The sequence below is a fragment of the Lonchura striata genome, chromosome 7 (genome assembly GCF_050655825.1).
Source record: "Lonchura striata isolate lonStrDom1 chromosome 7, ASM5065582v1, whole genome shotgun sequence".
Lineage (NCBI taxonomy): Eukaryota > Metazoa > Chordata > Aves > Passeriformes > Estrildidae > Lonchura > Lonchura striata.
The window spans coordinates 351,253-373,231 of NC_140709.1; the positions used below are offsets into that span (position 1 = coordinate 351,253).

General features: G+C 37.6%; 1 protein-coding gene across 41 annotated transcripts in view; it reads left to right on the forward strand.

The window, feature by feature from the left end:
* BAZ2B (bromodomain adjacent to zinc finger domain 2B) overlaps positions 1-21,979 on the forward strand; it is a 112,624-nt gene that overhangs the window by 48,538 nt on the left and 42,107 nt on the right. For 23 of the 41 annotated variants that reach the window (XM_077784848.2, XM_085584755.1, XM_085584757.1 and 20 more), the window contains 8 exons: positions 4,685-4,837; positions 10,413-10,574; positions 10,953-11,146; positions 13,852-14,061; positions 14,751-15,149; positions 17,359-17,965; positions 19,143-19,439; positions 21,701-21,761. In XM_077784848.2, the coding sequence (XP_077640974.2) occupies positions 4,687-4,837; positions 10,413-10,574; positions 10,953-11,146; positions 13,852-14,061; positions 14,751-15,149; positions 17,359-17,965; positions 19,143-19,439; positions 21,701-21,761 (2,081 nt within the window). In that variant the 5' untranslated portion in view covers positions 4,685-4,686. The remainder of the gene's footprint in view (positions 1-4,684; positions 4,838-10,412; positions 10,575-10,952; positions 11,147-13,851; positions 14,062-14,750; positions 15,150-17,358; positions 17,966-19,142; positions 19,440-21,700; positions 21,762-21,979) is intronic. The other 18 variants (XM_085584768.1, XM_085584778.1, XM_085584775.1 and 15 more) reach the window with 3 other exon arrangements.

Below are 21,979 nucleotides of genomic sequence, written 5' to 3' on the forward strand. Positions count from 1 at the left end.
AATGCATTAGGTCTACAGTGTAATTATTGCTGATCCTGTCTAATGACTGTTTTGGGGATTATCTCTTTTGGAGTTAGCCATCTGCTGTGGTTAGAGTAATTAAACATAATTAAGGGTTAACTTAGTTTGAAATCAAAAGTATGTATGTCTCTAGGAGAAGAACGTAAATTTATTCCATTCAGAATAATTCAGAAATACCAAATTCCATTTCTCTATTAAAGACATTAAATAAGCAGCTAAATTAAAGTTTGAAAAAGCACCCTCTCAAAAACACTTTCCAGACCCCTGCAAACTGAAATAAAAGGAGCAGGGTGGGGGTGAAAGAGAGAGGGGAGCCTTAAAAGGGCAGTTTATTACTCTTATTACTATTCTCCCAGTTCTTATTTGATCAAACAGATGGCTTATGTTAGTTAAAAGCTTGCACGTATAGCTATATTTACTTTTCTGTATTTAAAAAGTATTGATTTGCCAAGGATGTCTTCTTATTTATGATTCAAACATGGATTGCTTGTAGGTGGTTCTTAACTATGCTTATTTATAAAATACTTTAGATGCTCACACCTGAGGAACTCCAGGCCTGTCAGCCTGACCTCAGTGCCCAGGAAGGTTATGGAACTCATCATCTTGGGTGCGGTCACACGGCACATGCAGGATAACCAGGGAAGCAAGCCCAGCCAGCAGGGCTTTAGGAAAGACAGGCTCTGTCTGACCAACCTGATCTTCTGTGACCAGGTGACCTGCCTAGTGAATTAGGGGAAGGCTGTGGATGTGTCTGGACTTCAGCAAAGCCTTTGATACTGTCTCCCACAACATTCTCCTGGAGAAACAGGCAGCCCATGGCTTGTACAGGTGCACTTTACTGGGTTAAGATCTGGCTGTATGGCTGGGCCCAGAGGGTGGTGGTGAATGGAGTTACGTGCAGCTGGGGTTGGTCACAAGTGGTGTCCTCAGGGCTCAGGACTGGGTCCAGTCCCATTCAATATCTTTATCAGTGATCAGGATGAGAGGATTGCGGGCACTCTCAGTAAATTTGTGGATGACGCCAAGTTGGGCGGGATTGTTGATCTGCTTGCAGGTAGGAAGGTTAGGAAGGCTGTGTAGAGGGATCTGGACAGTCTGGATTGATGAGCCAAGGGCAGCTAACTGAGGTTCAGTAAGGTGAAGTGCTGGGTCCTGCATTTGAATCACAGCAATCCCCTGCAGTGCTCCAGGCTGGAGGCAGAGTGGTTCGTAAGCTGGCCAAGTCCCTGGGGGTGCTGGTGGAAGTGGCTGTACATGAGCCCAGGTGGGCAAGATGGCCAAGGGCACCTGGATTGTATCAGCCTCAGCAGGACCAGGGCAATGACATCTAGTTGGCACTGCTGAGGCGACTTGGGTGCTGTGCCTGATTCTGAGTCTGTCATGAAAAAGAAGATACCGTGGGACTAGAGGGAGCTAGTCCAGAAACAGAGCTGAAGCAGGGGCTGGAGCACCAGGAGCAGCTGAGGGAGAGCTCAGCCCGGAGAAAAGGAGGCTCCTAGGAACCTTCTCCCTCTCTACTCCCTGACAGGAAGGTGTAACCACCAGGTGGGGATCAAGCTCTGCTCCAAGGGGACAGGGACAGGACAAGAGGGAATGGCCTCAAGCTGTGCCAGGGGAGGGTCTGGTTAGACATCAGAGGAATTTCTTCATGGAAAGGACAGTCAGGCACTGGAAGGGGCATCCTATTGAGGTGATGGAGTCCTCATCCCTGGAGGTGTTCCAGGCACGGCTGGATGTGGCATTCAGTGCTCTGGTCTGAGTGACAAGGTGGGGATTGGGCACAGGATGCACTTGATGATATTGAAGGTCTTTTCCACCCAGTTAGGTTGGATTCTGTGATTTTATGGTAAGGACTTATTTTAGTGTTTTATTAAACAGTGTAATAATAATAGTGTTCTATTATTACAGTTTCTTTTTTTTAGAAATTTGAGAGTTATGGATGTTTCTATGAGGGAAAGTAAAATACAAAGTTTTAATCCTGAGTTTCAAATGGAGTGTGTTAAAGTTTATAAGTTCCTTTCCTTTTACAAGGAAATACTGTAATAATACAATTTTGATTTGTTTCTAATTTCCCTTATACTCTCTGTAAATATAGTGGCTTCACTGTAGCCATAATTAAAACAATACCAAAATACAACAAATTTTAATTTGTACGAGGACTAGTTGTTGGATTCAAGTAAGTTTAGTCATTCATAGTGACTAAAAAAATCACTTTGTCATAATCATTTGTGTCTATTGATGTCCATATACCAAACATAGTAAATCTTTTTACTGTGTGTTTGCGAATGCTGTGGATTTAAGTCCATCTTTTTAGATGCAAACTAAAAACCATAGTCCCTTATGAATGAGATTTTTGTTAATGATTACACTTCAGAATAGTAGTAAAAGTTAATGGACATATATATGTAATAAGCATTATATGCAGTATTTTCCAGTGACCTACCTCCACTGATCAGCACATTAAATTGATTGTAGTTACCGACTGTTAAAAAAGAATTAGGTATTCTTTAACTATGGATGAAAAAGGATTAGCTGGAGAAAAGTATGTATTTAGGAGTCCTGAATGAAAAAAACAAAATGTTTAATAACATTTTCCGTTCATAAATTTTCCAAAGTAAATAGTTTTGTTACTTCTACTATTGTTCTGAAGGTGAAGGTTATACCCCTAATATTCAGTGTAATAGTAGATACCTTTTTGGTGCCGTATCAGTGTAAGTAGCTGATTTTCTGTGTTTGCAGAAAAAAATTAGTTTTTTTTTCTGCATGTGTGAGAACAATTAATGATAAATTGGGCTGTAAAGAATAAAAGCAGTGAAGTCTTTAGGTGCTGTTGAGGGTGGAGTGGCTGTTTGCAGTTGGTACAGAGGATAGGCAGTTCTGTATGACAGATTGTAACTCCCGTGTTGGCAGTTTTCAGTTTCCCAAAGTCCTGTGCTTTGTTCTGCTAGCTTGCAAAGCCTTGATACTTTCCTTGTGCATAGAAATTGCAATGTATAAAAATTGTTAGTGACAAGGAATGAGCAATTTAGTTAAAATGGGCACAGTGTATCTTCACAGTATTTTGTGTTTCTCCCTTGATTTTGTTTTTGTATTTGCTGTGGCTTTTTAAGTTTCATTTTTACTGTCCGACACAAACCAAGAATCTACTTTCTGGAGAAGCAAATAACAGGTTTTATGCTGTCTTTCCAAATGCACATTTGTGAAGTCACTCTTTAATACAACTTTGGATCAGAAGTGCTGCTTAACATATCAGTTTTCTAAATTGTTTAAAATAAAATTTGGAAAAGTGTGTCTTTCTTGTGTACTTGGCATTCTGCTTTACAAGTACTGGGAATGAGATTTTATAAATTGTTTGATTTAGGTTCAGTACTTACCCCTCAGATTTCAGGCATAAATCTGAGAAAGGGTGTCTCTCTCCATGAGGGAGACTCCACGACAGGAACAGGTTTCTTGGACGTTCCCCATTTAAGAGTTCAATATGCTTAGTCTCATGGCATTTTTAATAGTACAGGGACTTTGGAAATTTTTCCCCACCTTATTTATACTGTGATCCTGACTCACCATCACCTGCTGCTCTGGCAGATTGAGACAGACAGTCTGTTGATGCTGCTACCACTGCGAAAAGACCTCATTGACATGGCTGCACTTCTTAAGTATTTGAGAAACTACTTCACAGAGTATGCTGAGTTGAAAAGGACGCACAAAGATCATTGAGTCTAACTCCTGGCTCTGCACAAGACTGTCCCTGACAGCCACACAATGTGCATGAGAGTATTGTACAAATACTTTTTATAGTGTTTTTAATAATAACATTACTATCTGTTTCTCTTAAAATACACATGCTTGTTCCGTGAAATAAGTCTGGTGACTTTCAATTTAGACAATTCATGGCACAGATAAATGCGTTATTTTGTATGAAGAGCTCACCAGGAAACACCACCACCACCACCAAAAACCCCTAGCAACTTACAGGAGTTCTTGTATTTATATATCTCACCATAATTGCTGAGTCTTTCCTTAAATTAATAGTCTAGATATGGACATTTTGGCACATACTACAGGTTCTTTAAAGTTGGCTGTCAGGGAGCAGTGGAAGAGCAGGGCTGCTCTGCAAGGGGGCAGAGGATTGAGGATTACACAGTTGAGGATTACACAGGCAGGGCTTTTGCCTACTCCAGCACAGTGCTGGTCACAGGATTAGACAGAATAGTTGAATCTATCTGGCCCAGCATCCATCTGGTTGTCTGATCAGAAGTAGCAGTAGATGGGAGTTTATGCCATCCTAGAGGGCAGCTGGAACATGGGATGTAGCCAAGATGCAGGGGCACAGGCAGGCTGCAAGAGTGATGGGCTGGCAAGGGCTGAGGGCTCCAGTCTGAGCTGAAATGGAGCTCCTGAGCACAGGGTGTGGTGGAGGCATTCAAGTTGAAATGTGGTGTAACTCTGAACAGCAGTACCAAATTCCCACAGTGCTGCAGCTCTGCTGAGTTCCCTGACAGATGGGGTGCTGTTAATGGGATGTACCTCTCATGTGAAAGTCTCACAGGGACCTCTTGAGGATTTAGTGCAGATCCTGAGATACAGTCAACACAGACAGTCCCCATAGTCCCTTGTGGTTTCCTCTGCTGCCATAGAAGACAGCTGTTTATGTTCTCTCTTCCAGATATGGAGTCTGGAGAGCGGTTAACGTCATCATCAGCCTCTACTGCAGCTGCTTCCACTCCAGCATCTTCGACACCATCGGTAACTTCAGAAGTATCGAAAGGTGGCCTTTCCTCTGGAGCCGCGACACTGAGCTCCACAATCAACACATGTGGTAAAAATTACTCGAGTCTATATTACAATGTAATTGTAGTGTTTGTCAGCACTTGTAATTACTATTACAAATCAAACATAATAAGGTTGCACAGGTTCATCCAAGAAAAATGTTTGTGGTTTTTGGTTTTGCCAAGTAACATTCATTTGCTGTGAATACATTTTATATAGTACTTACTTAGTGATGGAATGAAATTAATTAAAAATTACCTATTTAAAATGTGGAAAAAAATTCAGTTTGCAAGGCTGCCTTGAAAGCGAGGATCAAATTAAGGGTTAATTTAGCAAACTCTGTGCCGCTTTCAGATTAAGTTGTAATAATCAGCTTCTTGAACGTACATTATGTTCTCAGCATTTAAGCCCAACCCATATTGTTGTTTCACATTTGGAGGAATAGTTTCTTCTAATGGATCTTGAAATGGGAAATATAAATTTCACAGTGTCACAGTCTTGGGTAATATTGACTAGAGTGAAATATCTTACCTTGAGTCAGAGATAAATATGGAAGATTCCTCCATGCAAGAATCTAATTTTTGTGATTGAAACTCCTATTTCAGCTGAATGATGCAAATGTCATCCACAGAACAAGAAATAGTAAACTCTTCCCTGCTGTTTCTCACTTAACTATTGGTAAACAGATCTTTTTTTGGAGAGTATTATTTCTGTTAGCCTGATTCTTAAAAGATATATGGTAAGTAGGAAGTTTTTTCAGCTTAAATTCATAGTAATCCCCTGTTTTCAGAAAAAACTGTTCTTGCAGCAAAATGAGCAAAAGTATATTCTCCAAACCGATACAGCTTGATAATGAGTAATCAGTAGATTCCAAGCCCCCAACTTCATCCTGCAATTGCTCATTTGTAGCTGCCCTAGGAAGCTTAAACCAGAATGTCTCCAGACCTAGAGTTATGTCTCAACTATTTATTTCAATTTCTCTAAAATCAGCCAGAAAATTCTTGAATAAAACTCTCCTGGAATAAGTAACTAAGTATTTCATTTTTCAGTACCCCACTAAAGATTTATCTTCAAAAGAATTGTTGGTCTATATTCATTAGCCTGTGCCACTTCAAATGGGTTTCTTTGGTGGTTCCTAGAATGTAGCAGGAGTTAATTTCCATATGGCTATAATGTATAGTCCTAACATGAGGATTTCTGTGACTCATTTACCTCTCCTTGCTGCTTTCGGTGTGTATGTATTAGATCATGTAATCCTATATCTGCTGTTAGGGATCTGTGCATTTATAGGGATGTGTATTTGGTCTGCCAAAATACAGTAAGACTGAAGTAGATGAATAATGTAACAAAGGTACTAAACTTTCAGTTTTGTTCTTCATTAGAAAACAGAGGTGGTTCTTTACTAAAGGCCTTTTAAAAATCTATTCTCATATTTTATTTTTTAAAAAGTGTAATTTCTGTCTGATAGCTAATAGTTAAAAATCTAAGACTGATAGTAATTACTTTAATTTTTTTTTTTTTTTTAATGGTCAGATTGTTTGCCTGGCTGCATCTGATGTTTAAGAACATACATAATTTTTCAAGGACACTTTTGTCTTCCCAAAACCAAGCTGGAATGTAGCTTACTATCAATACCATCAGTTTTATTTATAAGTATGTCTGTTTCTCTGCTGACACAGTGCACTGTGGTTACTGTTATATCCTCTGTGAAAAGATTTCACTGAAGTGTTCATGCTGCCAGCCAGCTGCCTGTCTTGAATTTACAGGATACTCTGTAGCCAAGATAGACTTTATAGTAGCCAGTTCTAAACTGAGGTGTTCTTCACTCCTGTAATACTTTTAAAAAACCAACAATGTCTGTCAAACAGATAATTGAATAATCGTCAAATTAAAAATGCATTTTTCTAATATCTAATAAAATAATCTTTTAAGAATGAGCAATTATTCTTACTAAGAGAAAGCAATGCATCTTAATATATGAGATTAGAGGGGTTCTTTTTAGCCCAAAAAGATCTCTTTATTTTCTTTGCAGCAATCAGTAGTCTATTAAGTAGTCTCTGCAATGAACTTGATTGCATACTCTGTCAGGTGCCCATGATACATGATGAGTTAGAACTGGGACTCTTTATGCTTTGCCAGGGAGATTAAAATACAAGTAAGTTATTTTGGTATCTTCCCAGGTCAGAAAGACAAAGCAATTGTGTGAAGCCATTGTGGAATATATCATATACTGTTAGTTTAATTGGTTAATTTACACTAGTTTCTGAATAATTAAAGCATTCCAGTTAAGTAAACAGATATTTTATTTGCTTTCTTCTTATTCAGCCATTGCTGAAAACAAGGTGCATTCAAAAAGTAAATAGCTTCTGGAAAGAGGTTTACATTCACCCTCATTAGAATGTTATCAACTTTGGAAGAATATAAATCAATAGCTTTTTCTCTAAATAAAACCATAATTCAGTGTTTTGTCTTTACATTTTAAGCTGAACACGTTAAGCTGCATTGTTTTGTTGTTACCAGATCGGGAAGGTCTTTAATTTTTAATTTTCAAAAAAGGGAAGTTCATTAACTTTTTATTAAATAACAAAACACAACAATTTTTTTTCTCAGACCAGAAGCTGTTTTTGTTAAAGCAAAATTCTTCAGTCTTCTTCAGTTCTCTATTTCTTCTTAATGAGATCCAGAACAATTTTAAAATTGTGTACATAAATGCCCAAAGTCATTCTTTGTTACTAAGACCAGCATTGTTGAAATGTATTTTGCCCTTTAGAATAATGCTTTCAGTCATTTATCTGTGCAGTGGTTAGTAGAATTTCAAAAACTATGCTCAAAAATATTTAACCTATTTGAAAGTAAGTCAAGAATGTTAAGGAGTGAGATTTAATATGAAATTTAGCTATGTGGAGCATGTTTAAAGTAAGTTAGTAACTTAAAGAGTGAACGCTAAAATGGGAAAATTAAGGAAATACTATTTCCTAATTAATTGGTAAGCAGACTTAGCATTTTCATGAGATAAGAGAGAAAATGTCATTACAGTTCAGTGTAGTGTTATGAGACTTCTACCATTTTTTATTGGTGTTCTATTTCTTCCATGTGTTTAAATGCGTATTTTAAAATGGGTGGCTTCTCTTTCCTATGTACATGAGGTAATGGTTTAGCACATTTAGTATGTCTTCTTTCAAGGCCATAACAGAGTGTAGTATAGTGAAGAGTTAGCTGCACTTTCTGTATGATGAAGAAAGTTGATGAACAGTCTCAAAGTTCTTTTAACTTGGAAAGTCTTCAAAGTATTACGAAACTTTGCAATGTAATGCTGCTCATCAGCATGATTAAGAATCACCACTGTGGTCTGTGAAAGAAAAGCACTGTGGAAGAAGATACACAAATGAGGTTTGGGTTAGTTATGGTTGTTTTTGGGTCTTTTCTGTGATAATTTACGAAGTGATGTTAAAGCCATTTGAATTAAATCCAGCAAATGTAGACCTGAAACATGATGCTTTTAACCTCATGTCAGAAGTTTAGAGAAATACTCTACACATCACCTACAATAGTTAGCATCAATGAAGTGAAAATCTCTTTTTTTTCTTGGAGGAAGGAAAAAAAAAGCCACCTGAACCAGAAATGTGAAATCAGTAAGAGGAATTTCCCTGCACTGTATACGTAGTATTCCTGTTATGTTGCCTTCTAGTTGCTAATAAATGAAAGTTCCTAGTGAATGCCCCTATGTTCCTCAATAGGATGAGTTACTGCAGTCAAGAACTCATTCCAGAATTATTCCTTATATATACAAACATGGTAATAATGTTTAAAACATGTAGAGGGAGAAATAGGATTAACAAGTTAATGGTTTGTGTGTAGAACTCCACCAGAAGCATGGTCAGTGTGCAGAGGCCTTTGTTGATAATGGGAGCCTCCTGGAAAACAGAGAATACTTGGTCTTTCTCATGTTGTCCTTTTTAACGTGATGCTCTTTATATTAAAGGATGGCACACATTAATTTAATGTTATTTGATGTTAGTCTTTTCCTGCTTTTTCTCTCCATTAGGGACTACATTGTTCTTCTGGTCATATATGCTTTTACAGTCTGAGAATTCCATGATTTGTTTTCCATACTTGTGTTCAGGCTATCTCTAAAGCTGAAGTTTAGTTCTGAAACTCCTATGAGATATCCTTTACCAAGATTACAGAATCTCTAGGCCTTTGATTTTTGTCTGTCGTCTTAGCTATTATATATTCTTACCTTGTCCTACCCTATGCATACATGCTGACTTGCTCATCAGTGCCTGCTCTCTTCTGTGCTGCCCTTCCTCAACTTTCCAGTGTGTAGCTGCTCAAATAACTTCTCTTTTTTTTTCTGGTCATTTCCCCTTTTCACATACTTTCCTTTCTGTATTAGCTTCAGCCTCCTTGTTGTTTAAGGCAAGCAGAGGTTAGCTATGCTTACATTTTGCATGTAATTTTTAGTCTGGTTTGTCTAGCTTTAGTCCTTCCACTGAGACCACATTGCCACTCATTTCTCCCCTGCCCTTCACCACCACCCTTGTCGTTGAAGAGGGCTGAAGAGGAAAATTGGAGGCGCAAATAGCAGAGGTCACAGATCAAGATAAGTACAATTTACTGGAAACAGAGATGATATAAGAAAACAAATATTAACAGCAGCAGTACTGACAGAGGGTATAAGAAACAAACTGTTCAAATGGAGCCCTCCTTATCTCAACAATAGACAATTACTGACCTCTGCCACTGGTGTACCAACTGGGAAGAGAGCCCTTCTCCCTGGAAGAGAGTCCTTTTCCCCTGCCAATGATGTGAGATTTATCAGAATAACCTTGAGTCTTTGCCATGCCCCCTCCCAGCTATGCAAAAACTAACTCTGTCCTGGCTGGAACCAGGACACCTCTTCATCTTGTCTTCCATCTCCTCATCTTGTCTTCCAACCTCCCAGCCTGAGAGATGGCATAACACGTATTGAAATTAGAAGCAGGATCACCAGTTGAAACTGAGGCATTTGTATAGGGTTGTTACAGGAAAAAAAATAGAGGCAGCTTTTTTTGCAATGCAGTGTCAAACTCAGGGGTAGAAACCTCTTGCAATGGCTGTAGAGTTACCACTGGGTAGCTAGCAGTTCCTCTATTTAATAGGTCTTCTCATGGGGAGCAGCTTCAGATGGTGGTTTTGTGGTGGAGGCCTTCAGAGTATTGCAAGACTCAGATTGCAGAGGCTACTGAAACCTGTTGTGTTACTTTGTTGTTGTTGTTGTTCTGATGTAGGAAGAGTGCTGAGATAATAATAAATGTTAAAGGGTGATCTGTCAATACTGATTCAGTTTATAAGGCTAGCAGCTTCACTTTGGTGTGATTAGTGTCATATAGCTTTCTATTAAGTATTCATTTTCAGAATGCATTTAAATAGAACTGCATTGCAAACTTATCAGCATGACTTTAATGACTTAAGACCAGAGTTGCTTCAGGAAATGTATGGCATTGAGAAGTTCCTTAATGTTTTGTTCTTACTTCTCGATTTAGTAAATCTGCTCTGGATTATGCACAGCAATATGCTTACTGAAATACTTAAATATAGTATTAGAACAACTGAAGTTTGCTTTTATCTCCTTTTTGGTTCAGAATGGTGGCGGACAGCAGACACGCACTCTCGTCCTGGGGCAGCTTTTTTCCCACCACTCTTGGGAATTCCCACATTGTTTGCGCCTCCTGCACAGAATCATGATTCTGCTTCATTCCACTCAAGAGCTACAGGAAAAAGTAGTCGGAGTAATATAGACAAAGGTAATGGCTGAAGTTGTTGGGAAATAATCGTACTGAACTTCTGTACATGCAGAAGGGTGTGGAATTCGAGCTTTACTTTCCTCATTTTTCCCATTCCTAAAGAGTTCTATAAAAATTGGTTCTATTAGGTAAGGATGATACATACCCAGTATGTGTTTGGCCTTTAAATCATGAATGCTTTGTATAATTGAACTAAAATAACTCCAAATCAGAGTGACACTTTGATGACAAATTTTAGTATATGTGGCACATGACTTGTAAGTGTCTAGGATCTTGTTACTTGTCTATGGAATATTAGTGTGACTGGAGCATCTCAAAGAAATTATATGTTACTTCAGATTTATTTTAAGTGTCGCTTTGTAAATCTGTCATCTTTAGGCATGAATGGATCACTGAACGGCAACAGTGCCGCTGCAGTCTCAGCTCTCAGCACATCCGTGCTCTCCACTAGCATTGCAACATCGGCAGGACCAGTGAAAAATGCGACCTCAGGAGCTGGAGGACGCAAATACAACCAGGAGCAAAGCAAAGTTCAGCTTTTGGACACCAGGGCTGACAAAATCAAAGATAAGGTAAATACACAGAAAGAAATTGAAGATTCTGACAGAAAAATTGACATGATAAGTGTTCTGCATACAGGAGCATTTTTAAGTGTTCTTTCTGAGTACAAAATGTTTTGGATTCTTCTGATCTATTAGAGCAGGATCTGTCTCCTTATCTCCATAGGGATTTTTTTGTGTGTATTGCTGTTTGAAATTTTTTTAACTGTTTGGGATTTTTTTAACCTACTTATGAATGAAAAGTTACTATTAGTGCTGATTTCACTAGTTGATAAGTTAATAGTGGTGTCCAACACCTTGTTTTATTTAATTTATCTAATTTTTTAAAAAAAATATTTTTAACACCTATATTGAATATTATTATAGTACAGTATATATACACATATATATTGGTATTACAATTATAGCATTATCTATTATTTCTGTGAATTTTATTAGGTTTTTGTGTCTATTAAAAAAAAGAAAATTGTTAGACGTTAAAAACGCTTTTCTGTAAGTCATTTCCTGTTTATCAGAAGAAAGAGCTATTATTAACTGGTGTGTTTCAGAAATAATCTTAGCCATCTAATATGAAAGACATAAGTAGTCTCAGTGAGTTAGTAAACCTTATATATAGACCTAAGCACTCTAAAAACTTTGCTACTCTTGGAATCAAAACTATTGAAGCAAAACACAGAAAATGGTATACTAGAAAACTGATTACTTACTGTAAGAATAGAAGCTAGGGGAATAATTCTCTACTGATAGCCATCTAAGCTAAAACCTTTTTCTTTCTTTATATCTATTTATTTTTGTTTTGTGAGTGAATTGGGCCTCTTGCTTTCTTCCTGTTACTGAACTACACTCAGCTACCAAGTCCGAATGTTGGAAGGTGAGAGGGTGGCATTTTCAAAGGACAGCTGGTGCTTGATCTATCTGCATAAAAATAGGGGTTAGCACTGAAATGGTTACTTAGAACTGTGTGGTGATAGAAAATGTTTAATATATGGACAATAGGGAAATTATTAAGAATATTTTCCCTCAAAACAATCTTCACGTTCAACAGTTGACACCTTTTGAAAGTATTTAGCTAGTTAAAGGTATTTGGGAAATCTTTGAATTTTTTTCAGGCTTAAATACTAAAAATGGCTCTTTCTAAAATTCTGCTTTTATCCTGGGTAGCTACATGCAAAATTTAGCTTTCTTTCTGTAGTGCGGAGGTAAAGCTTTTTCCAGATGGTGTTTCTGTATTTCTCACTATTACTACAGTTGGGTAGAGTAGCAAATAAATTTCTATTTTAATATCTCTAAATACCTTCTTAAAAGGTACTTTTTGGCTCTTTGCTTTATTCAGAAAAATTTACCTCTTTCTGCCCATTGTCTGTTTGTGTTTTTGGTTGGTTGGCTGGTTGGTTTGTTGTTTTGGTTCCTCCCCCCACCCCCGTTTTCTGTCAGAATGTCTGTCAGCATTGTCATCTTCTTCTTTGTGTTACCATTTGTCTTCAAGTATAAATTTGGTACTGTTGATAGATTTATTGATGCAAGCACTGATTTTAAACTCCAGTTTTATTGACTAAATACTGAGGTGCTGTAAAAAGATGGATTTGATGTGAAAGTACCTTTCATAAGAATGTTATGTTCCATATCTTGACTTCTAAGTCCTTTGTCTCATGCAGATAAATGTCAGGTTGTCTTTTTCTTAAGTTCCTGTAGTAAATTTTTAAATACTGGAGTTTGGTGTTCCTAATCTTACTTGATATGCTGGTATTCATAACTTCTTTTCCTCTGAAACTTTTTATGAGGTAATTGGTATTTGTCAGTGTAATGATTTTAACAACCTTTTGTATCAAAATACAGAAATTACTCCAAATGATAACTCTAATATGAGGATGATTATGATTATTAAAGCTGAGCTTTGTACAAGTGATGTTATGATTTTAAATTTCTAAGTGTAAAACTTGACTCTTCTTAAAAACATGTCTTACTTTAAAACCTTTTAATATACTTTTCTAGACGTTCTTTTATTTAGGGTTCTAGTTTTTTAGTATTCATCTTCTGATTTCTTCAGTCATCTCCTGAGTTGTAATTTCTTTTTGAAGATAGTATCTAAAAAAATTGTTAAAATACTTATTTAGTTTTAGGAAAAAAAGAAAAAGGCAAAGCTGTTATCAAAGTTCTTTTACAGTTGATGAAAATCTACATTCAGTATGATGTAGTTGTCACAGTATTTCAGCAGATTCTGGACCATTTTTCAGAATCAAATCCCAGAAGCAATTTGATGAACATGTTCTTTCCAGTCCTTAAAACTCTACATTGGTGTACAGCCCATACTGTGAAATTATTTAAATGAATGCATCCCTGAAACTTTGATAAACCTAATATTTGTTGTTCTTTCTGCACTAACTTGCACTACGAGTTTTGGGTATTTTTTTTTTTTTGGAATTGGCACATACTGTGGAAGTTTACTAGACCCAAATTCTAGGTCAACATTCTAGGCCTAAATGTGGCATTTTACTTTGTGATGTAGTGATGTCAGCAGTGGTCAGAAAAAGACTTCAGTGGAACTTTGTGACCAGTTTTTAATTTTCATCACCTTGTGAAACACTTTGTCTTTAAGCATTGCAGAACACTTTACTCTAAAGTCTCACTCTTCTTTGTTTCAAAGATTATGTTTAATAATAAGGTTACATAACAGATTAAAAACAGAAGCATTAACAGAGAATTCGTCTTCCCGGTAGAAACCCAGAAAAAAAGCAGTGGAAAGCTCTAGTAACAGCGACAGTGATTCGGGGTCCTCTTCAGACACCTCAAGTGAAGGTGTAAGTAGTAGTGACTCAGATGACCTAGAGGAGGATGAAGAGGAGGAGGAGGAGGACCAGAGTGCTGAAGAGAGTGAAGATGATGAATCTGATTCCGAAAATGAAGCACATCATGAAAGCAAGAACAAGGTATAACATCTCACTCTGCTGCCCACAGTCTTGTTGCTACAAGCTGTTTGTGACAAGTTGACCTACTCACGTCTGTGAACTAACAGTCAACACTTAACTGCACATTAATAAATGCTAAGAATACTCTTTTTAGGTTTGCCTCAGGGTTTTCTGTTTGTGAGGTTTCTGGGAGAGGTTTTTTTGGTTCTTTTGTGTGCATGCATGTCTGGGTATTGCTGTTCTTTACAGGCTAGGAGTAGACTTACAGTTGGTAGTCTTATTTCTGTTATAAAGTAGGAAATACAAAGAAAGTAAGTACTGTGTGCAGGTAGTGAATTGAAAAGATATAATTGTGGAGATTGGTTTGGCAGTTGATTTTTTCCTAGTAGAGTGCCTACTTTTCCCTAGTAGTAGAACAACAAGATTGGAATCTTTGGTATCCTGTTAGCTTTACAGTCAGAAATATATTTAAGAGCAACCATGATTTAATACACCTTTTCTAGTAAATGTTGTTGTAACATGCTGAATCCATCTGGGGGAAAAAACTGAACATGAACAATACATATATTACAAGACTTATTTAAAAATTATTATTGTTCATCCTCTGCAAAGACTAGTGTAATTGTTTCAGGAAAACCGATCATATGTTTAGCCTTTTAAAAATGATCTTTAACTTATGTAATGAGCAGTCAAAAATAAATATTTTGCAGGTGCTAATGCATAGTGGTGTAACAGATATGAAAACTGATGGACAGAAATCACAGGACAAGTCTCAAGAAAAAAGAACACACCAGCAGATACCTCTTGTGTCTGATTCCCAGACTCACTCATCATTCCAGTCCCAGCAGAAGCAGCCTCAGGTTTTGTCACAGCAGCTTCCATTTATTTTTCAAAGCTCTCAGGCAAAGGAGGAATCTGTGAACAAACACACAAGTGTAATACAGTCTACGGGATTGGTTCCTAATGTGAAACCTTTGTCTTTGGTACATGAAGCCAAAAAGGAGACCTATTTAAAACTCATAGTTCCTTCCCCTGATCTACTCAAAGCAGGGAATAAAAATACCTCGGAAGAATCTATCTCTTTGACCAGCGATGTTAGATCTAAACGGGTGAGTGAAGTTTTTGATTATTTGTAACCCGTGTCATCTGCTTAAAAAGGCACAACATTGTGCCAGCAAGCTCTTTTAAATATAGTGTATTAAAATAATAAGTATATATATATTTTCATAATCCTAGGAGGTTATGTGTTTTTAGAATTGATCTGGATTTCTGAATGGTGTAAATGAACTAGATTATGTGGTTCACGCCTCTCTTAAGAACAATGTGCACCTGAAATCAGTATCAAGATAAGAAAATTGTAAATATCAAAATAAGTAAGTTGTGTGGCCTGGATATTTTTCCTGTGCTTCTAGGTTCAGTCAAAATGCTGATTTAATACTTCACATATCTAGTATGTAAGCATGACCATTTTCTTTCAAGTTAGATAGTTTCAAGTCAAAGTAATTGAAACCACCTATTTTAGCCATGATTTTAAACAAAGAAGTTGAAAGCCATTAAAAAACCATGCTCAAGGTAATGCTGAGTTTTGTTTGCTCTTTAAGGACAGGTATTTATGCACTGATAGCTGTAAAAACTCAGTATGGCCATGTCAGTAGTTTTTTTAGAATCAAAGAATGACCTGGGTTGGAAGGAACCTTAAAGCTCTACTCTGCTCCACCCCTTCCATGGCAGGGACACCTTCCACTGTCCCAGGCTGCTCCAGGCCCCATCCAGCCTGGCCTTGGGCACTGCCAGGGATCCAGGGGCAGCCGCAGCTGCTCTGGGCACCTGTGCCAGGGCTGCCCACCCTCCCTCAATTGATCTTACGTTTTACTGGTCAGGACTGTACAATAAGTTTGTATGTCTGTCTGAACACTTCAGTGGCTTCTAGAAGTTTTAGAAAACAAATCCTCAGTTTATTTTTTAATAGTAATTAAGAGGACTGTGATGAATTTTCTGTTCAGTGAGATTTGAAGATAATAAAAATCTATCATTTTACAAATACTGAGGCTGAGGATATATACAAAAATAAATATATAAAATACACATTTATGGAGGCAACTGTCATTATTATTTTATTTTTTCAAATTTTGTTTTAAACTAAGTAGTAGTCAGGAGTAGTAACTCAATTCTGATTCACAGCTAACTCATGAACCCTCAGTGAGGACTGAAAAATCCTTAATTTTTCTAGCTAGACTAGGAGATAAAAAACTGTTTTTCCTTCCCAATTTCCTGTTACTAGTTAAAATTCAAATGAGCTTGTCACTTACCAGGAGTAGCTAAATTATAATAATGAGAACATACATCTTTGCTATTGAAAGAGGCTTCTGCTTTCAAGTTTAGGTTATGAGTCTTCAGTTGGTGATAGCTCATACTTTTAGTAGTTTAATTTCTCTAAAACTTTTACTGGAGGTTTACACTGTGTGAAGATTTATTTTAGAGTTCTTCATATTTTCTTATTCAGTTTTAAATGTTAGTAACTTCCAAGAATGTGTTGTGTTTGACTTAATTTTTAAAAATTGATTTTAAACTGTACCACCTTTACTCATTTTATTGTATTTTCTAATGAAGATGATGTGTGGTTTTTTTCCTTTGGAGGAGTCCTTAGACTAAAAACACTGTAGGCTTTACATGCATTTCTGAACTATTATTAGGTTTTGCATGAAGAATTTCAAGTGCTACTTTTTCAGTTAAACAGTTAAAGTATCACAGCATTTCTGAGTAATACCTTTTCCCTCACTCTTTTAAATAAAATTTTTGTGCACCAAGAGTCCTCTGTTGGTTTTCTAGTATTGTGGCCATTAGTGTGTTATATTTACCTTGTGCTTTAAAGTGAATAAATTATTAAAGATAGCTGTACATTCATTAATGGGATTTTTATACGTTGCATTACATTGTAAGAAGAGGTTTTCCTGTGCTGGTACACACAAGAGTAGTAAGTATATTTCTAAAAATGACCTTTTTTAGAATGATCAATACGTTTATGAAAGTGTCTGTCTAGAGCATTGTAGCAGGTGAGAAAGCTTCTCTCTGCAATTTGAATTAACTTCATCTTGAGTTCAGTTCATCTTTCCGTAGGTGATTTGCAGTGAAAAAATCATGCAAGACTTGTGTAACCAGTAGTTACTCATCTCTTTTATTGTACCTAGTATCTGCTTTTGGCTTTCTAAAAATGGCTTAGCAGATATTTAAGATTTCCTAGAGCTCACCTGCTTGAATACCAAAGAAAGCCAAACAAACACCTCCACATTTTATTCCTCTGTCTTCTTATTTCTTTAGGAACAATATAAACAGACATTCCCAGCACAGCTAAAGAAACAGGAATCGTCTAAGAGCCTGAAGAAGGTTATCGCAGCTTTGTCAAGCCCCAAACAAACATCTAGTTCACCAGCTCATCAAAAACTCACATCCTTGGAAAACAACCATTCTAACCCATTCCTGACAAATGCACTTTTAGGTAATCACCAACCCAATGGAGTTATTCAGAGTGTCATCCAGGAGGCTCCTCTTGCACTCACTACGAAACCGAAACCCCAGACCAAGTTCAATGAAAGTGTAGCCATTTCTAGCAGTGCCCCCTTTTCCTTGCCAATAAACTTGAGTGCATGTGGCAAAAAGCCAACTGGTAACCGGACAGCTGTTATGCCCTTTACCTCTCCTGTGTTACCTGGCTCAGGAAAGGATAAAGCAGTCAGCAATAATGCAGTAAATGCAGTAAAACCACAGCACCGCCTTCATTCTGCAAAGCTGGTGGTGGAGCAGTTCAGAGGGGTAGACTCAGATGCCCCCAGCAGTAAAGACTCTGACGACTCAAATGATGATGACGACGATGATGAAGATGAAGATGAGGATGATGAAGAAGATGATTCTGATGATAGCCAATCAGGTGGTTTAACCTTTTTAATAGGAAAAGCAGAAACATATTTTTTTGCCTTTTGAAAACATGCATTTTCCACCATATTTTAAAACAGGCAGGAAATACTGGGCCAGCATGGTCCCCACAGTGCTCTACACATATTGTTGAAATTAGTACATATCCTCATTCTCCATTGTGTCATGTCCAAAAATCATTTGTGGGATGTTCAAATACTTGGTCAGCTGTCCTAGTGAGATGGCTCCTTTGTCTTTTGTAAAGGCTGTTTGGAGACCTGCCTTCCACATTAGTCAACTAGCCTGCAGCTTGACATGACAAAGTGCTCAGGAAGAGATTGACATCAAGGCTGATTGACAGTTGATGATTCTGGCAGACAAGAGACCAACTGCAAAACAGGTTTCCTAGCCAGAGAGGAACTAAACAAGGGCCTTCAAATTGTCAAGAGTGGCAAGAAAAGCGTGTTTCTGTGCCTCATTCAGGAGCACAGTCATCTGTGAGCAAGTAATTGGACAGTTCTAAAGGCTGCAGACCAGGCTATGCAATTTGGAATGACAAGACCTGGTTTAAAGAGTTGACTGTATTCAGAGTCATTGCTTTGTCCTCTGTGCTGATATCCCTTGTGTCCAGTTTACACCTTCATAACTTTGTTCCTCCTCTCATCCACATCCCTGTACTAATCTTTTTATCTCAGGATTGTATCTCATCTTTAGTTCCTTACCCTGGCTAGCCTCGATTCTTACTCTTCCTTTGCCCAGATCACCATACTTTTGGTTCTGACACCTTTTGACCTGTATCCAGTTCTGTTGTTTTCTTCCTCTTCATGATGGATTTCACACCTATGAAATTCCCTTCCTGGGGTAATGCCCAGCTGCTGCTGGTCTAACAGGATGATTTATTTAGCTGTAGCTCATTCTGGGGTAAACAGTCTTGAAATACTGCAGCTTCTGTCATTCATCTGTTTCCATTGAAAAGAACAGTGTATTATCGTGCAGCATTACTTAATACTGTCATATTTGTAATAACTTTAAAGCTTTTGGTAGTTAATTAGAACCTCCTATTTATACTCAAGAGATGTTATTTAAAAAGCATGTATGATAAGAGAAAAAGCTCTGCAAGTGTTAGAACTTTAATGTACTCGCTAGTAGTTTCCAAGTCATAATGTGCCTTTTGCCACACTTTCTTTAAACAGAGTCTGACAGTAATTCTGAGTCAGATACAGAAGGGTCTGAGGAGGAAGATGATGAGGATGATAAAGACCAAGATGAATCAGATACGGACACTGAAGGAGAAAAAGCCCCGCTGAAACTGAATAAAACTTCATCCTCTGTGAAGAGCTCTTCCATTGGTTTTACAGCTCATTCCACCCCGCTTAATCTCCAAGTAGCAAAGACGTCAAGCTCGGCACCAGCTGCCTTATGCCCTGAGTCCCAGCCTGCAGTGTTCCTCGGGACAGGAGCCTCCACCCTCACACCAAGTACACACTGTGGTATCTCACTGTCTTCTCTTATACTACTGCCATGTGATAGCTCAGGTCCATGTGTTGTGAAAGTAGTTGCAAAAATAGTCCAGGTGCTGGTATGAAGAGACAGCTCAAGACGATTTTTAACCTCAGAACAGTGATTCACTGAACAGCCACCCTTAGGGATGTGGCAGAGTCACCCTCACTTGAGGTTTTCAGATGCCAGTCGGTCAGGATGCAGGATAATCTTGGCAAAGCTTCCTTTTCCATGGAAGGCTGGATCAGGTGTCTTTTGATGTCCCTTCTGACTTTGGCTGTTGAGTGACTCTGTGATCTTTTCATGGGTGTTTGCAGCTGTCATTAAGACCTGTCAACCAAATTGCAAATTCTCCAGACTAGAACATTACACTTAAGACTAGGGCATTTTAACTTGTGAAATTATTTAGAGAAGATAGAATTAAATATCCAGATTTGATATTTATGATAGTAAAACTCTTCATTATTAAGTCTTTGGAATTCTTAATTTAATTTTAAACTAGTGATTCTTCTGATTTTTGAACATTCTAGTTTATGTTCTGAATCTTCAGTTTTTGTCCCTTCCTCAACAAACTTTGTAACCATATTTTGTTAGAACATAATTTTCTAGTAAGTCTTTCAAAATTCTCAGTAGAATTTATGGATTATGTGCAAGGATTTTTAAAAAAAAAGTTCATGGAAAGTACATTTAGCATTTGCCTGATACTCTATAGTTCTTATAACCCATCATTTGGTGACTTAATTGGTAAGATTTAGAAATTACTATGGCTACAGTAAAGAATGCATTTTTGAAAGTCTCATGTCTTAATTTGTATGGTAACAATTAAATCACATATTTCCTACTTTGAATTAGAGTGTGTGTAAGCAGATTTTTAAATGGGGACATCTGCTTATAAATGGGTTTTTATATTTGGATTCAGTGGAATAGGAGCTTCATTCCATGTCACACAAGGTCATTAGCTTTGAAGAAGTATAATGTGATCTATCTAGTATTTATCCCAGAAACAGGCTTGTTTATGGTACAGTTTATAAAAGATTTCATGTGGATTAGGAGCAATCTAAATGGGTAAATTCTCAGGAATCTGTATTGATTTGGGATGCTTTGAAAAGTCTGATAGATTTTTCTGTTTACAGGGGTAGGAGGTAGAATAAATAAGTTTTATGTCCTTGCTTCATGTATAATAATGCTACATCTAAGAATCACCTAATTTTTGTGAACCTTTTACCTAGAGTTGGTCAGTCTCTGAAGGAGTCTTGTGGTCTCTTCTCTGTATCTGTTTTGCACTGGACTTCCCACTTCACTTATATTTGGAAAAGCAGCCTCCTTCCCTGCACTTTGACTATTCAAAATAATGTAGTAGTCATTCATGTTAGGTTGAGTGCGACCTGTGTCTAAATGTTGGGATCTGAGCACAGACATTTCCTTGGTGCTTTTTAGGGGTCTCTTCAGGCGCTCAGGGAGGAGCTGCTGGCAGCTCCCGTGGCAGCTGGTGCTGTGCTGCCGTGTGGCGCTCCCAGCTGGGACAGGCTGGAGCCAGTGCCAGGGGCCAGGCTGCTCCCAGGGAAGAGATGTGTCACACTCCTGGCAGAAGCTCCAAACTACCTTTTTGAGATGGGCATCTTCCACAAGTTGGTCTGCGTGCATAGTTCATGTACTGTGGCTGTCAGAGGCTTGAGGAAAGCCTTTCATGCTAAAAACCCCCACATTTGGCAGTTGTCTCTGGGATACTGTTCATTCAGTTGCTTGACAAGCACCAACCACAACATCTGTTAGACCTGGGAAAAGCTGAAGTAATTCTGAAAATTTTATGCATTTGGCATTTGACTGCAGTCTATAGGCAGTGCTCTAGGAAGACTAAACCTATTAGAATATGGATCTTTAAAGTCAAGTGTTTTTATTTGCATTTTCTTTGCTGAAAAAAAATTTAAATGTTCTTGTCTAGAAAAACAGGTGTGCAAGGAATTAAACTAGCAATATTTGAGAGCACTAAACAGAACAAGCAGATAGGTATGTAGCAGATAGGTAGTTAGGTTTTCTGTTTACGATTTCAAAGGATGAGGTTACAGGAAACTTAGAGGAAAATGTATTTCAGAAGAGGAAGATTTCCATTAGTTTTCTTGGTAATTGAGGTACATAATGGCAAGAATGGAAAAACAATTATCTTTTGGGGATAGAAACGTTGAAAGTACATTTTAGGAACATGTTTTCTTTTATAGGTTCTGTTAGGTATTAATCAGAGATTCTGTTTTAGGTATTTCAAAAAGACGAAGAGTAGCAGATGAACGGGAGCTGCGTGTTCCTCTCGATTATGGGTACGTTATATATGTACCTGACTTTCCTTAAAGGGAGATAATGCCTTCAAAAATCCATTGGTAAAGAAATGCGTTTAAAAATTTTTGAGGCTGAATACTAAGGAAAGGGCTTCAGCAGTTTAGATTTCTGACTCCCAGTGACTGTGAATCTCTTTAAAAAGTGTCAGCATGTTTCATGTGTTAATTTTTGTGCATTAAATTTGCTCTTTTGCAAACAT